This window comes from Neolamprologus brichardi, chromosome 4, assembly GCF_056152115.1.
Source record: "Neolamprologus brichardi isolate AB-2024 chromosome 4, ASM5615211v1, whole genome shotgun sequence".
In the NCBI taxonomy this organism is placed as follows: Eukaryota; Metazoa; Chordata; class Actinopteri; order Cichliformes; family Cichlidae; genus Neolamprologus; species Neolamprologus brichardi.
This window is the reverse complement of record NC_142107.1, coordinates 2,751,793-2,768,380: the sequence shown is the minus strand read 5'-3', so window position 1 is coordinate 2,768,380 and position 16,588 is coordinate 2,751,793. Positions and strand designations below refer to the sequence as shown.

The 16,588-nt window shown below is 42.7% G+C and overlaps 2 protein-coding genes across 3 annotated transcripts; one reads left to right on the top strand and one right to left on the bottom strand.

Moving 5' to 3' along the window:
* Positions 1–2,731: 2,731 nt before the first annotated feature.
* gsg1 (germ cell associated 1) lies at positions 2,732–7,549 on the top strand. 2 transcript variants are annotated; one of them, XM_035910850.2, is made up of 5 exons: positions 2,732–3,026; positions 5,638–5,685; positions 5,788–5,952; positions 6,058–6,169; positions 7,036–7,549. In XM_035910850.2, the coding sequence occupies exons 1-5, from the start codon at positions 2,732–2,734 to the stop codon at positions 7,508–7,510; spliced, it is 1,095 nt and encodes a 364-aa protein (XP_035766743.1). In that variant the 3' UTR covers positions 7,511–7,549. The 2 variants fall into 2 exon arrangements, with proteins under 2 accessions (XP_035766743.1, XP_087696368.1); XM_087840242.1 differs by having other exon boundaries at positions 5,638–5,952.
* Positions 7,550–8,361: 812 nt separating this feature from the next.
* emp1b (epithelial membrane protein 1b) lies at positions 8,362–12,899 on the bottom strand. The gene is made up of 5 exons (XM_006797921.2): positions 12,749–12,899; positions 11,181–11,268; positions 10,585–10,693; positions 9,747–9,887; positions 8,362–9,632 (listed from the first exon to the last, which is right to left on the bottom strand). The coding sequence occupies exons 2-5, from the start codon at positions 11,256–11,258 to the stop codon at positions 9,466–9,468; spliced, it is 495 nt and encodes a 164-aa protein (XP_006797984.1). The 5' UTR covers positions 11,259–11,268; positions 12,749–12,899; the 3' UTR covers positions 8,362–9,465.
* Positions 12,900–16,588: the final 3,689 nt, after the last annotated feature.

Below are 16,588 nucleotides of genomic sequence, written 5' to 3'. Positions count from 1 at the left end.
AAATGGTCAAAGTAGTTGAGCATACATTACAACATAATGAATAAAATAGCATACAATAGCTAAAGGATAAGTGGTTCAGATTTGGTATAAAATAATGGTTAAAAAAATAGCTGAAATAGTTAATATTACCTAAAAACAATGGGTAAGATATCTCACATTAGCTAAAGGCTAACAATTGAAATATTAAGCGTTAAAAATAATTGATAACTGAAGTGCTTTAAAACTAAAAGTGACAATTTAGCAAATAAATAGAATTAACTGACTAAAAGCTAAAAGAAATGCAGCAGTTAGCTTAAAAAATGATGATACTTGAGGATAAGTGTGTGCCTTGTACTGTCATCAAGCCCAGGTTATCTTTCTGTTATCTGGTTTCACTCACCTCAACATGAACGTGGTTATCGACTGAGAAAGTGAAGCCAGAGTTTTCCCAATCTGGCTGCAAGGGCACAAAAGAGCCGTCTTTGGCAGCGTTGTTGTCACATTCTGTAATATAAAGAGTGACATTAGTAATTTGCGCTATGGAGGTGTTAATTGACAGCTTTCATGTCATTGCAGTTTTTTTCAGGGATGGCTGTTGCTCGGCACGTGGACGGGAAAACACCACATTAACAGCAGAGCAGGAAACTAGATGTGTAACTATTTATTTATTTACTTATAAATATGTTCTAGAGAGTTTCCTCATCAACCGGTCGGCCTCCTCGCAGATCTTTGCGCTCTTTGCCCTTCATCTGTTGTCGTAAGGCCTCATTCATGATGCTGCCAGTATCACCCAACTTCTCCTCCCCCCTCCCCCTCCTCCTCCTTGGCCTGGAAGGAGACGGTCAGAGAAACAAACTGACTCTCATCCCATATACGTGTACTGCACATGCTGCATGTCTGAGCATGCAATAAAGGTGGGTGTCTGTGGGTGGGCTGCACCTCCCTCTTGTGTCTGCACTTCATGCATCTCTCTTATCTGTAGTTTATCTCGATCTTTCACCTCATCCTGCAACAGCTTCTCCCCCAGCTGCTCCTGGATCTGCTCACCAATCCTCTGTCTTAGTCTGATGTAACAAACATGAGGTGACAATTCTTCTAATTTACATCCACTGACTTCAGCAGCACGATGATTGCAAAATGATCGTATGGCAAAGCTCATAAATCCTTTCGGTCTCCAACCTATTGATTCTCCTGCATATCTTATTTGACTCTGCTGAGCGCTCTAAACCAGCTGAGGTAGCCACACACACATAATAGAGTAGTTCATGTGAATGTACACCAGACCTATATTAAAAAAAATAAAAAAGGCTTTTCTCATTCACATGTCCAGGAGCTGCTTCCTGCCAAGTGCTGGGCCTTGACCTCCATGTCCCTCAGGCCATTCTGGGTTCTGAATAAATCAATTTAGTATATTTTAGTTTCCTCTGCTGTTTAGATTTCTGTATGAGGAATAAATAAAAGATTTAAGAGGATACTGTGGTGTTATTAATCTAGAAGTCAGTGTCAGTGATGATATTTGTAATGGCTTCGCTAGCGTTACAGCTGTAAAATGTGTTTTTCTTTTCCATCATGTGGATGTCTGGGCACGTGAGTGTTTCCTCCCATATTGCAACCTGGCACCAGGATGCAATATGGGAAGAATTCAAGCCTGAAGAGGCAGTGTGATGTTTTGAGCAGTGTTCTGCTATTAAACCTTTGTACACCTTCAGGGGTGTAGTGGACCCACGATAGCCAATCACAGTGGAGTAGCCACGTTTTACAATCAGAGAGTTATGGTACACACATATAGTACTGGGTAGTACTATAGCCCCTGTCAATTTTTCTCCACTGTTTTCAAGGTCATTTTTGATTTCTACATGAACAGAGCGCTGCTTGCACTTACAGGCTGGAAAGTGTTGAAGGAGGGTGGATATGAGAGTCATGAGAGATGAATGAAATAGATCAAAATGAGTCCAGGAACCAAAATAAAAACAGATGGAACAGAGTTGTCTGTTTTGGATTTATAAGGATGGATTAAAGAGGAGGAGTGTGTGCTTGTGTGTGTGATGCTCACAGTTGTGTCTGACTGCCGGGGTCGGATCATAAAGACTGACAGACACACTGCTCGCAGAGGTCAGTGTGACGGCCAAAATCCTCCATCACTCTCAGTATCTCATGAGGAGTGAGAGGGAGAGCAGAGCTGCGAGGGGAGCCAGGTTTCTCTTTCACCTCCCGCACTCACTCGATGATGCGACTGAGGATAAAGTGAGGGAGGCTGAAGCAGGTGAGTGCGCTTTAATTCACCGCTTGACACAAAGTGCTCAGACGTATTAGTTTGAGCATCTGTCTCCCGGAGACCTTCCATAGCGACAGCTATTTTCACCCGTTTTCCTCCTCTGATTTGGCTGTCTGTCTTCCCACCAATTACCAGCAGTGTGTGATTTTCTGTCACAGTCTTTTTATTCTTTAAATGTGATTAGTAATGTAAAACCAATCAGGCCCCCTTCACTCTCTCTTTTAAATGCCTCACTAATCTGAGGCAGTTGGGTAGAGCTGCTTCTCCTTGGAAACTAATAACAGGCTGCTGGTATTTTTAGTGGCATACAGGAGTTTGTCAAGCAAATTAACAGATTCCCTTATGAAGCATTTCATTTACATTGCAAGATATTTTTTTTTAACTTGCTGTTTAAATCGAGTCAAACACGTCTCAGTATCGTGTCTCATTCCCTGTTTCCCCTCCATCAGCCCAAGCCCTCATTTAAACCCTCGCACGATGGCATTCGTGCAGCGGATGCGCTCCCCTTGCCTCTCCTTTGTCCAGACACTTTTGTCTCTCCTCCTGAGCACCACGGCCCTCATGTCCTCCTACTGGTGCGTGGGTCAGCAGAAGGTGCCCAAACCGCTGTGTTCGCCCACCAAGCAGACCAAATGCATCCCCGTTCCCGGCGTCTCCAACTCCTCCAGGATTCAGTTCTTCTGGGAGACCGGCGACGACCGCTTTGTCTTCCCCAACTTTCACACCGGACTGTTCATCATCTGTGAGGAGAACATCTACATAGATGAGTGGGGTGAGAGAAAAGAGGGGAGTGGGTAGAAATGTGACAAGCCTAGAATATTGTGATGGATTTCTGTTGTGTAAAGTTAAAAAAAAGTCAAACAGAAGTCCTTACTGACCACAATGGAGAGTCAAAGGACAAAGTTGCTCAGTTTCTTACAAATGCCCAGACGTGGCACCGCTGACCCTGAAGGGGATTAACAGGAATAGGCACTAATGGATGAGAGAGCCTGGATTTGGACAAAGAAGCTAAAAATAAGCACCGATGCTCCTCTCTAATTTATCTGGTGATGCTTGTAACATTCAATCAGTATCACCGGAAGGTTTTTTATAAGCACGCCCTGATCATACTTGATGATTAAACTGCGTGGTGAGTAGAGGATACTCCCAAGGTTAGCCAAACATCTGCCCAGAAACAGGACGCGAAAGGAATCCTTAGTCCAGCATTAGACACCGAAATGGGTCACAGGAAGAGAGGAAATGCAAGGTGGTAATGTGAAGTGAGGACTCAGGTGTGTTTGTACGTGTGCGATTGTGACTGCATTTGGGTGGGCGCTCGGCACAAAGAGGATTATCATCGGTGTTTATGTTCTGCTAGCCGAGATTTAGACTTCAACAGCATGACTCAATTATGGATTAAAACCCAGAGAGAGAGATTGATAGGATTCACAAACATCGACCGGGTATTCACCGTCTCATTTGCAGCTGATCTGCAGCAGATTTGAAGGATGATTATCAATATTTATGTTAAGCCCCTCCAAAAATTCAACCGAGATATATGGTTAATTAAGTAAAGCTCCACATTACAATACACGAGCTGTGCATGCACCCTAATCTCGTGGTCTCCAGCTATCTGTTACCATGTCTGCAACAGAGTAAATCAAGTGTTGAGAGAGAAAAGGCTTTCTCCTGGCAGCCCATCCAAACAAACTGTATTTGTTCAGTTATTTTCTAATCATGCTGTCATGAACTTTAATATTCAATTTCTTTGAGCGTTGGATGATCTGAGCCCACTCCTTGGAGAGGCGTGTGGCTCAGGAGGTAGATCAGATCATCTGCAACCTTCATATTAGTCATCTACTAATATGTGGTTCGATTCCTGACTCGTTCAGTCTGCATACCAAAGTATGTGTGGGCAAGATAATGAACTCTGAGTTGCTCCTATTAGTATTAACGTGTGTGTGAATATTAGACAGAGAGCGCTTAGTTTAAAAAGGGGTTGCAGTCAGGGCTGTCACCTCACAGCAGGGCTCAAATCCACAATCTCGCCCTGGCCTTTTTTGTGTGGAGCTTGTTCTCCCAGTGTCTGTGTGGGTTCTCTACAGGAACTTTGGCTTCTTCCACAGACCAAAGACATGCAGTTAGTCGGGTTAGGTTAACTGGTGGTTCTAAATTGTTCATAATGAATGTGACGAATGGTTTACTGTCTGTGTTAGCCCTGTGACCCTGTGGTAGCTGGGATAGACTCTTGGGTCCCTTCTGTCTTCAGATTGTTTAGAAATGACCTTATAACCCAGATTGATGGGCAGTAACTTCTCTAAGATCATTGATGTCTTTCCTCCTCATCATTGTATTAACACACCTGACTGCTCCAGACCAGCAGTCCTCCAAAACTGCTTTTACGGAGGTGCTCACACTCACTGATGATCGGTTAATCAAGTGCGTTTGATTACCGTTCTCTACTCTCTTAATTCCAATGAAATCAGTAAGGAAGGCTTTAGCCTTAGTGTTGGTTTAATAAATAATATCAGTGAAATAAGTCACGTGTTTTTTACAACCTTCTATGTGAGGATGCTGTTTTCTTATAATTATGTCCTGACACATAACACCGTAGAATAGAAAGAGTTTGGACTTTCCTTTTTACACAACTGAAATTCAAAAATAATTCAAAGCAAGTGCGGCGCGGTGTCCTTGGGGCTCTGAGCACCAATCCAAAGATAAAAATCAAACAAAGCAAATGAAGAAAACCTATAACAACACAGAGGGGAGCGCAGAGTGATGAAGGCCACGAGCACGCGGCTGTGTGTGTTCCTTACTGTGTTTTTTTTAATGCACGTTGCACATGCGTGTTCAAGTTAGTGAAAATCTGTTCCTCATTTCTCCCCCTTTATTTGCATCTGTTTTTCTTAAGTCTCCGTATGCTGTACTTTCAGGGCCACCTCGGTGTAGAGCCATATGGTACTCTAATTATTTCAGCTGCCATGTAAACAATTAGATAAACAGGCTGCAAAGAGGCTTAACCCACTACTGGCACACGTTGCTACTGTTTTTAACGCACGGCCCGTTTGATTGGTGGAAACAAAATGCGGCAATATTGAAATGAATCCCTAATGTTATAAAAATGGAAAACACAACAGTCTCAATGTGTGACCCTGTAGCCACAATCTTTCGAGATCTGAGCTAATCTTTTAATCTCCTATCACCAGGTTAACTCAGGCCATTACAGCACTCATGCAATTGGTCGTCTCAAATCTGGTTTCTCACACAGTAATTCGATTGCAGTGGTTATTTACACTGAGAGTAATTACGCAGGGGCTGGCGGATTTTGGGAGACAATGCTGCAATGGGTCTTACATAAAACATTTCCAGAGCAAACTCTTCTCATGTTTTCTTCTGATTTCTAGAGGAAAAGTGTCGAGGCTTTTACACACTCCCCCCAGGATCTGAAAAAGGTAACGTTTTGCGGTTTCTCCCGCAGTGTCGTTTGAAATCCATTCCCTCATCTGTCTCTGCTCTCTCAGCCTCTCCTCCTCCTTCTCCTCCTCCTTCTACAGCAATGCTTTGGCTGTCGCTGTCAATGGAGCTCGTGAATATCGGTCTGCTGTTAATCAGCTGCATACTGCTGTCCGTGCAGCTGTGTATCAGGGCCTGGTGTCCCTCTACGAAGCACTGGGGCCAGCTGCTCAATGCTTTTGCAGCTGTCTTCACAGTCCTGGGAGGTACAATATTTAGATGTATACGCAAATCAGAGTGACTTCTGTTAACACCGTAGAAACGCCGACAGAGTGACCAGGTTGGCACATTCCCCCGTTTTGTCCTCTCAGGTCTGCTCGGGATGGTCGGTCACATGATGTTCATGCAGGTGTTTCAGACCACTGCCTCGATGGGACCAGAAGACTTCAAGCCACATAGTTACGGGTACTCCTGGGCGTTCTAGTGAGTTCTAACCATTTATATTACGTATGAAATGTAGAAGATCACAATGGTTCAGCCCAATTAGTTGTTCCCTCTCTGACTCAGACCATACTGGTATGATGATAATCTATTCCTCATGTCTATTGCTAAGTGCTTGTCTGACTGACTAAAATTCTTGTTTTGGAGATGAAAACAGGAGAATAAACATTCTTTTCCTGGCTCTTATGTGAATCAGACCAATTTTTTCCACACCAAATTCCTTGAGCTGTTTGTGTGGGATTCTTTGTGGGACCTCTCAATCAGCTGGGGATCAAGTCCCTCCAGCTTGTCACGCTACTGAAGTGCCCTCAAATCATTAGCCCACTTAAAATGACAGTTTTACAACTCTCAGCTTCTGGAAATAAGTTCTTCTGCAAACACACAGTTGCTTGATGCGTTTTAGAGACACAGTACTGTGCAAAAGTCTTGAGTCATCCCTCATTTCTTTATATATTTTTTTAGGAAATAGGTGCATCAATTTATTGCAACACGGTCCAACATACATAGGATACAATATGTGTATATTCTATGTAGAAATACAATATAACAGTCCTGTGTCATTTTTTAAGGACATGACTTTCAGATACTGTTTATCTGCTTTAGGCCTGCCAATTCTTCTTTTCCACTTGTCCAGTATAAATAGTATAAAAGTCAGAGTTTCTGAGTTTTCCCTTTAAGTCCAACTTCCAAGTTGAAGTTAACAATCCAAGATGGTAGTAGGGCACCAAAAAGCTACTCGGAATAATATTTGGTTTATATTTAGTTGTCATATTTCTACTTGTGAAAAAACAAAACGTTGTGAAACGTTTGTGATGCCGTTTCTGTTTCTCCTCCTCTGTCTCCAACAGTGTGGCCTGGCTTGGCTTCACCATCTGCATGGCTGCAGGTGTCTCCACCCTGAACAACTATACCAAAAAGGTCCTGATGGTGGGTCCCAGGCGTGTCTCCGACCTCAACCCCTGCAGCTTTAACTTTATGGGACTCCTGCCACCTTACTACACACCACCAAATCCTGCCTCCAACCTCACCTGTCCCCTGTCTCCTCCTCGGATCTCCCACTTGTCTCCCTACTATGCCCCCCCTTCGGAAACATCGCCGCCCTCCGCCCCCACTCCAAGGCTCACGCACTCCCATTCACTTCCTATCTCAATTTCTAAATCCTTCCCTCCTCCCCCCTCTCACCCTGCACCCGGGTCACCTTTTCACCGTCTGTCCCTGCCCTCACCATCTCCCTCACCTACACCACTCGTCTCTTACCACACGACCCTCCCAAGACACCAGGAGAATCATTACGAGCCAGAAGAGGACTACAGCCCTCTCTGAGGACTCTTAGAAATGCTGTGTGCTGGGAATATTAAACTTTATAGAACATGGTCCCAAATTCCCTCCATTTATCAGTTTGAGGTCCTGCACCCATAGGTAGGTAATAATCACATGTACACAATGTTAGAAAACACAAGTTCTGTACTTAAAATGTAATAACTTTTTCTGCTTGTTGTAAATAAATGCAAACACAGTTTTGCATTCTCCTGTTTGTTGTGGAGGAATTTTGGCCCACTTCTTTATAACGTCTGTGAGCACATGGGGATAATTTTGTGTTAATACACAGAGGCAGTTAAAGATATACTTAGTTTTTCCTCTCTCTTTACTTCCTTCTAAACCCATTCATGTTACTAATGGACGTCATCTGTTGTGAGATGTTGCTGTGTTTCTTCATAAGTGTGTGAATGTGAGAGTGAATGAATAGTGGAATTTTAAAGCGCTTTGGGTGCCTAGAAAAGCGCTATATAAATGCAATCCATTATTATTATTATAAGATTACACAACTTTTTTGTATTTATTAATTTATTTATTCAGAATATTTGAATATTTGTAAAAAAAATAAACATTTTTTTTTTAGAAAATAATAAAATTTTAACATTTGATGTGTTTCCTTTGGACTGCTTTTGTTAGAAAATAACATTTTAGTGATTCATAAACCAGAGTATTCATTTGTTATTTACAATCTGCAATGTCTGTTATTTAAATGAAGAACACGTGGATAAGGACTGAGCATAATACAGAAACTCCTCATTATGTATACAATGTATATCAACCTTCACTTTGTGAGCCAGTGTAGTTAATTAAGAAATCCATGTCATGACAACTGGAGAAGAAAGAAAAAACACCTCCAATAACTGATTGAAAATCACGTTTTAATATAGTAAAAATCACTGTCAGTGTCATTCATCGTGACGTACAAAGGTAGCAAAAATAAACAAGAGCATACAGAGCGTCATGGGAAACAAATTATATTTACACACTACATCTCATACACCAAGAGTAAAGCTAGTTGCCTTTCAGTGTGGAAGCAGGTTTAATCTGGATGATCGAATTTATGCTTTTAGAAACTAATATGATTACATTTACAACCAGAAAAGACAGCTGAGTCTTTGAGTTATGTAAAATGGCAACTTTCAAACACTCCATGAGAACGTAACCAAAAGGCTTTTATGTGTTTTCTGCATTCACGCTGAAACAAAGTAAATTTCTTTTGCCTTTACATTTAGTATTAAACTGTATCTCCAGGGTTTCGCTTGATTTGGTGTCTTCCCAATTACAAACAATTACAGCACAACCTCAGCAGCATCATAATATCGGCTTTCCACCGTATATCTTTGTATAGTCTTATTATATTTTTATATATTATGTAAGACTTCAAACAGATTAGCTACGGGTTGATTGCATTATGTTTTCACTCTGTTTATTCAGTGGCACACTGTATGAAGTAATTCAAGGGCAAATTAAAAATTAAAAATCAATAAACTACTAACAAAAAAAATTCTAAACAATAAAATTCACCCATTTCCATATTATAAATGTACATTACAAACTGCTTTTTTTAATAATAGAGGGATATTAATAGGTCTTAGCCTATGATAGCATCTTATAAACATTAAGGCTTTTTTTATGTAATTAAAAAAAATAAAAGATTGTTTATCATTAGATGCCCTCAATAAATCCAGCCCCACTCTGGGCTGGAAATACACTCAAATACAGCTGTGATCGACTGAGCCTGCAGAAATACTCTGATTATCTGAAAGCAGGCTCAGTTAAACACCAGCATGTATTTGAGGAGGATCAGCAGATCTACTATATCTATCGCTGAATATACACTAGCAGCTCAAATCTGATGTCCAAAACAGATACATGTAAACACAGACCACACACTGTAATTAAAACCAGATTTTAGCTGGAAGAGCAGATTCAGTTCAGGGTTCCAGGTTTGAATTCTGGAGCTACTCCGCAGTCTTCTTGCGTAGCACGAAGTAAATGATGGAGGAGATGAACGTGAGAGCGAAGGCGATCCACGCCAATATGAAGCAATGGCCGTAACTACCCAGATTTTGTTCATCAGTATGGAAGCGGTCTGTGTAGATGGAGGCTGCGATCATGATGCACAGGCCTGAAGTGAAGGAAACATGGAGACGAGTGAAGATACACATCAGCGGACGTCATACAGAGAGAGAAACGACCTCAGTGAAAGGAATAAAATATAAGAGAAAAAAGAAATACTCACAGGCAAGGAACTGAAAGACACCAGAGACCAGGAACCTCTGTCCTTTGGGGAGGGTGAAGAGCTGAGCCACAAACACGAAGATTCCAATGATGGAGAATATACAAGCTAGCACCGAGCTGGCCTGCACTGCTTGGAGGTAACCTGCAGGGGGAGCCAGAGAGAGCAAACGCAATGAAGATACAGAGTGTGTGAAAGGGTGTGGGGGGTGTAATAGCTTAAGGACACTCCCTGGAAACGGCAGCACTGCAGTCACATTGAACCTTTGAAAATCTCAGACACAGTTGCAATGCTGACAGGCAGGAACATTACGTTCAAACACGCCAAATGCTTTATGGTAAAAAGACGCTGATCACAAACAGCTAAAACAGTCTTGTTATGTTTGACTCAAGGCAATAACTGCATACCAAAGGATTAGGAAACAGTCTCCATTTGCAATGCAAATAATACAGAATTTGGGGGACTGTAAACTCATTGTGTGTCCCACCAAATGATGCAGATAAAAAGCATGTTCCTGGATTCAACTCTCAATGCTTAAAATAGGTGTTATATTTAATATGTGAGCTCCAGGTCCTAAAGTATTGAATCAGATAGTACTCTTAAGAGCACTGTATATATATTTAAATCTTAGTTATCTTCCCTTATAAATGGAGCATCACTGTTTAAAATCACAATGCAGTCACAGTGTGTTTGTGCATCTAACTGCGCCTGTGCAGCTCTGCTTAACTCGACTGACCAGCTACATGTCATAGCATCAAACTATTACTAATCTCTTACTTTGATTCTACACATATGAAAACATAATACTGAGAGGTGCAAGCATGGAAACATGTTCTCTTACTCTCTGGGTATTGTGATGGAAGATCGACAGAATGCCATGAGTTATTCACGAAAATCCAGCGGGCCCATATATCAGTGGGCGCGTTTCCGGCTGTGATGACCCACCAGGCCTGACGGGGAAGACAAAGACAATATTTGCAAAAATATTAACAGAATTCTTGTGTGCTAAAGTAAAAGCGGTGAATCAGTATGAGTGGAATTTAAACAGGTAGATACTGCAGCAGCAGTTATGGTGTGCATTTGCAGGGGGAAATTATGACAATATGAAGAAGGAATTCACATGTTCCTGTAACTGAGACAAATCTCACTCAGGTATGCAACAGTAGCTGCAACGCAGTTGAGACTCGATGACACAGAGCTCGTCACCATGTATCGCACAGAAATGTCAAACATGTGGCTATCCAGAAGAACAGCTGGCCCGCACACCGAGAAGGAATGAATTCCTCAACAGATGAATCAGTCTCAACTCTTTGCCCATCCATCATGTCAGAGATGCACAAGGCCTGAAGCTAAGGGAGGAGGCTAGCAGCAATGCTGGGGCAATTATGCCTGAAGCATGGAAGAAGTCTATACACAGATAACAAGAATTGCACTTACATTGTCAATAGTGGCCGTCAGGAGGATGATGATGCAGGCGATGTGGAGAACAAAGATGGCGGCGAGGAGAATCAGCATGATGACTGTGCTGCAGAGAGGAAGGCACAACTTTACAACTTTAACATGTAACAGGGCGAGTAAAAAAAACCAAGCAGACTAGGAGGGAACAGTCAAGCGCGGCCTACAGCTAACTCATTGTGTTGTTTGGTTTTTCTTTAGTAAAGGAAGCCTTTCGTGCGAGTCCCAAGTGTGTGCGCGCGCACACATCCTCATGAACGCACGCATTCAGTGCACCAAAGCTAGGCCCAAACCTGGCACCCGCTCAGGGCGTGGCTTCTTAACGTCTAATTACCCTGGTTTACGGCTCCCAGGAAAAGAATCAGAGGCGCTGATGGGCAATTGTGTTTCAAACTAAATCAGCGTATTCCTGGGAAAGCAGATACCTCTGGTATAGAGACAACTGTGGGGGAAAGTTCATGACAGGCAGATGAGTTTGGGCTTGTCTCGGGGCATGGTGATTACAGTGGAGGAACCTGCCACTCCCTAAAATAACCGTAGAGACTACACTCTGTTCTCTGCACCTTGATGCTCCACACCTGATCCCCTTAGTCTGAATCGGACTGCTCGCTATCTCCCGACTTAAAAAAGAAACTTAAGCCTAGCTTTAAAAACTGTTCCTAATGACTGATTAGTCAAAAAAGATGGCCCCGCCCATGAGATATCAGTTAGTTTAGAATTTGTTAATCTAATGTATACAAGAACTATGTTTGGCTGTATCTAACAATAAGGCTGCTCTGGGTGTGAACAGAGAAAGAGGCACATCTGGAATGCGCTGGTTCCCTCGGCTGGTAAAGGAGTGTTCATGGGATGGGTCCTCATACACGCTTCACTTACTTCCCTTACTTTAACACGCAACCACGCACGTATACAAAAAGAAAAGGGGAGGGGGGCTCGCGCACATGTGATCGCACATACTGGCACATCCCCGCAAAGTAATTTCCCACGTTTTGCCCACTTCCAACCTAGTGACAGCGAAGGCAAATGTTGGCTCTGCGGCTCAGCCTGAAGGCAGAGAACGCAAATACAGAAAGAAGGACCAAACTTTAATGGAAAAAAGCTGTGAGCAGAAAAACAACAACAATAACAGCAAAGTTAAAGCTGATGCTTTCATTTAAAACACACACACTGAGCACTTTGATCGAAGAAGACATGTTGACTGCTCCTGTGGGCTTTTCCCCCGACTAAATCTGACTCTAGCATATTTTCCATACACAAAATAGACCACATTTGTTTGGGGCAAGATCTGAGAATGTAGCAAAACCACAGGAACTGAGACTGGAGCAAAACCTGGTGAGGAACAAGTTGCTTTAACGGTAGAGCAAAGAAAGGTAAACAGGCTCTACTTCACAGATGCACAGACACACACATCTCCACACTTTAGCCTTTTTTATCATTAGCTTTTCTTATCTTCCAATGAAAAAAACCCCAAAACATTAATGCAAAAACTACAAAACAAGCTTCTATTCAAACATCACTCAAGCTTGATGAAACAAGAATCTTTGACTTACTGTTAGGTGGCTGTTTGTCTCTTCAAGTCTAATTCCTCCTGCTCTCACAGACACCGATTTCAGACTGTGTCCAAATGTACAAACACAAGTTCTACTCAATCTGCCCACTATTTTACCCTGCCCTCTTTTTAAGTCCACACCCAGGACAAGCCTCTTGCTGACTTGATCACATAATCTCTGCCCCTTTTTCTTTCTGTCCCGTCTCCACCTCCTCCTCCTCGACTCTTCACTCGTCACCCCACCCTCCCTCTCTCTCTATGTGTACACATACCAACGCTCAAATGGACACTTAGTTTCTCTGTGTTTGGTATGTTTTGCCTTTGTCACTCAGCTGATGGCGGTGATTTTCTCTGGGAGGACACACGTGATGATTCACTGACATTATGTGGGAAAAGCAGCGGGGGGAAAGGGGGGGGGGATAAAGCCTTGGACAGTGATTTTACGCATGTTGCCATGGCAGCAGACTGTAACCACCCAAAACACAATCACATTGTTACTAGTGTGTGTATGCTATGTACCAACAATCATAACTTAGGTGCACAGACGCACACAAACACACATACACACATAACTGTGAATTTATTGTTTCTCCCTAATCACTGCCATTCGCCTTTTCCAGCTTTTGTTACAGAGGAAGAGGTTTCAGGATAAAGGAATGTTGCTGCTTGCCATCGAGGGAAAAATAGCTGGAGGCCCAAACGAGTGCAGCTCGTTGCTTAAGTGAAAAAGATGGAGCAGAAAAGGGGGAGGAGGTTCTTTGCAGAAAGTAGGGTGGCAGTGAGGTATTTCACGCCGCTCGAAGTTCATTAGTTATTACTTATTATTACTCGTCTGTTCCTGCTGATGATTGAGGTTCTCCCGATGACTCCAGTGAGTCAAAGTCATCTGCTTCTTTAGCAGATCGCACAGATTACTCACAGGAAGAACCTTACAGAGGGAATCTATTAGGCTTGTCCTCATTTTCAGTGCCATGCAGGCTGTGTGTACTGTAAGAATAGTGGACGTATGGGATCAGGGCATGTGTAAGTGTCCTTGTGAGCCTTCGAATGAGCCTAGCAGCATGGCGGTTCAGTGGTTAGCGCTGGCCCTGGGTTCAACCCCAGATATAGATCATGTGTGGAGTTTGCATGTTCTCCCCATGCTTGAAATCATGATAGGGCGAAGCGGTTGTCAAGAGTTTCACTGTAGTTAAATTAAAGTTTAACACTATGAAATCACAGGATTTCATAGATAATCATAATAAGTAGATTTCTTATCTCAGGTACACATCATCTCAGTTGTGACAGCCGTAACCCGTCCCACCTTCTGTTTACAAGGGGAAACCGTTCTACCTGTGACTCATGCAGAACCCACCCTAGTTTGAGTCAAAGAATAAGAATTTGAAGCTGAACTTGAGCATGACAGGTTTCCTTTCAAAGGCTTTATCAGTCCATATCTTCATAAACTATTTCGTTACGGCCTAAAATGTGTTACACAACCCACAGCAAATCAAACATTAACAATGCAGCGTGCTGGTGTCAGAGCCTCATAACTACATCTAACAGCAGTTACACCGTACATCCTGTTTTCCCTCACAGTAATGGACACAGTAAGAGGCGAAGACCGAATTAGAAAAACTAGAATTTCCACATCATGGTTGTATGCCTCTACTAACCAGTCAAGTTGAAACATGTTAGTTAGTTGTCCAAGTTGGTGGTGTGAGAATAGATGCTGTCTGCTTCACAGAGTATGAGGATACAATTTTGATTTCTGACATCTACAAAAAAAACAACAAAAAACGAATTTGACCTGGATTTGTTAAGCTCTGTTGTAACTGTTTTGCTCTGTGTGTAGTGTGTGAGTGTGCAAGTTCAAAGGGCAATAGAGCTAATGTGTGAATAACAAAGGCTTACACACAACAGTAGACAAAGCTACAAATATAGATGCTGCTGCAAGAAGCTGCACATTAAGAGTAGATGTTTCATGGAGCACCGGACGACTACACTATACAACAGTCATGCCGTTTCCATGTGAGCCACCAAGTCTAGTGTGACTAACTCAGAAAAAGAAATATGAATTGTAGCCACAAGTTCCTCTTTTTAAAAGAGTTGCTGACATCACAGCAACGAGTGCCTTCGACTTTTTGAGTATGAAATGCCATCATATTTTAATTTTAGCTCATTTTAAACGTGTGTAAATTGTTCCCACGCAGTTAGAACTTGAAATGCCACTTGCATTGTAAATCCCTATGACAGGTGAACTTACAGTAAAGCACGATGATGTCCACCGCTCGGAAGCACAAGGGGCGGAGACTAGTTCAAAGTTTGAATTCGGTTACTAGGCAACTGCAGCAAGTGTAAGGGCATATGGCGAGGTTAAAGACGAGCTGATGAGCAGCAAAATTGATAGCGCGTGATCATTTAGTCTACTGATTATATTTAATTAGCAAAGCAGATTTTTTACATCTCTGACCATTCGGACGTTTTGATCTTTAAACGAGGTTTGCAGCAGAAGGAAGTGGAAGGTGGCACTTCCTGAAAAAAAATATAATTTGATGACAAAAATAACAACAGATGCAAGTAGGTAGGAAAGTCAAACACAACGTAGATGAAGCATCAAAAAATAATCTGTGTGTGGACTGGGAGGCTGAGATCACTTGTTTGCTTCTGCTGAGAATTAAAGGATGGCCAACAACATTTCTGAGTCAAAAGCTTGGCGGTGAGTTGGCATCGTATTAGGCTACCTCGGCCTCAGGTATGAGACAGCAGGATAATAGCACACTTGCAGACCAGAGCAGAGGCTGCTCGAGGTCACAGCAGGGCTCACTGTGTGGCTCATAACATGAAAGCGCGCACACAAGCATGCTTCCATACAAAACACTGTTGTCTCACATTGTTCTTTAGTATGACAAGAGCAGAATCAAGACTACAGAAGCCTTCAGATGAATGAGTGGTCTTTCATTCATTCACTCACTCTTTCAACACTCTATTTCTGATGCCGCGCCTTGGTCACGTGACCTAACGTTCCACGTCCCGCCCTATGGGAAAGCATCCGAGTCCATTGAAATCGCGCACTTCAGGTTTTGGAATGCAGTTGCATACATCATCCAACAATGTATGCCAAACATCATCTGTGGGAAAGCTGGGAGATCGGCCCATGTGATCATATCAAGTCCTGTAATTTGTGCAATGTGACTTCAGCTTAAAATATACAATCAAAAAAAAAGTGATATTGGCTGAAGAAAACAGGAGAAAGGAGAAGACAAAGCTGTGAGAGGAGAATGCGGTTGGGCCTGCTCCTGTTCTGGGCGTGTCGACCCCACCTTGCGGCGAAGTTAAGCTCAGGTTTGCAATGTTCTATTCAGCGCGACAGGCCACTCCCTTCAGCCTGTTCATCTCGCCATAACATTAGAAAAGTGTTGGGAGTTTCTGAGGAAAAAAAACCCCAAAACAAAACAAAATGAATGCCTGGACAGGAAAACCGACTTCTTTGTTTTTTTGCCACATTAGTTATGCAAGAATCATGCCAGCCCCCCCTTTCTTTTAAGTTCTCGGTGTAATTTTGGGAGAGGAAATTGCCATGAGTCATGCATCAGTCAGCTATCATTTTTTTTCAGAGTGAAAAACTTAGCGGGTGTTTTGCACACCGCAGTTGTGCATGCAGCAGGAGGGGGGGGGGGGGGGGGGGGGGGTTGGAGCGTAGCCACAGCAGATTTCTCAGATCCAAACACAAGTTGACAAATCACGTGCCTCCATAACTGTTAAAGGAGAACCAATCAGGTGGCTTGCTCAACACACAGCCCTTTGTCGTGCTGGATCACTCAAAACAGTCGTCATGCTGTGTGATCGACAGAGTGTTGTA

What these genes read in the sequence shown, in the direction of transcription:
- gsg1 (XM_087840242.1), top strand. Translation starts at nt 2,732, where the DNA reads ATGGCATTCGTGCAGCGGATGCGCTCCCCTTGCCTCTCCTTTGTCCAG. An exon ending in CATCTACATAGATGAGTGGG is followed by an intron (nt 3,027 to 5,637) that starts GTGAGAGAAAAG and finishes TCTGATTTCTAG; the next exon opens with AGGAAAAGTGTCGAGGCTTT. An exon ending in GGGTACTCCTGGGCGTTCTA is followed by an intron (nt 6,170 to 7,035) that starts GTGAGTTCTAAC and finishes TGTCTCCAACAG; the next exon opens with TGTGGCCTGGCTTGGCTTCA.
- emp1b (XM_006797921.2), bottom strand. Translation starts at nt 11,258, where the DNA reads ATGCTGATTCTCCTCGCCGCCATCTTTGTTCTCCACATCGCCTGCATC. An exon ending in TGACGGCCACTATTGACAAT is followed by an intron (nt 10,694 to 11,180) that starts GTAAGTGCAATT and finishes CTTCCCCGTCAG; the next exon opens with GCCTGGTGGGTCATCACAGC. An exon ending in TGTCTTTCAGTTCCTTGCCT is followed by an intron (nt 9,633 to 9,746) that starts GTGAGTATTTCT and finishes CCTTCACTTCAG; the next exon opens with GCCTGTGCATCATGATCGCA.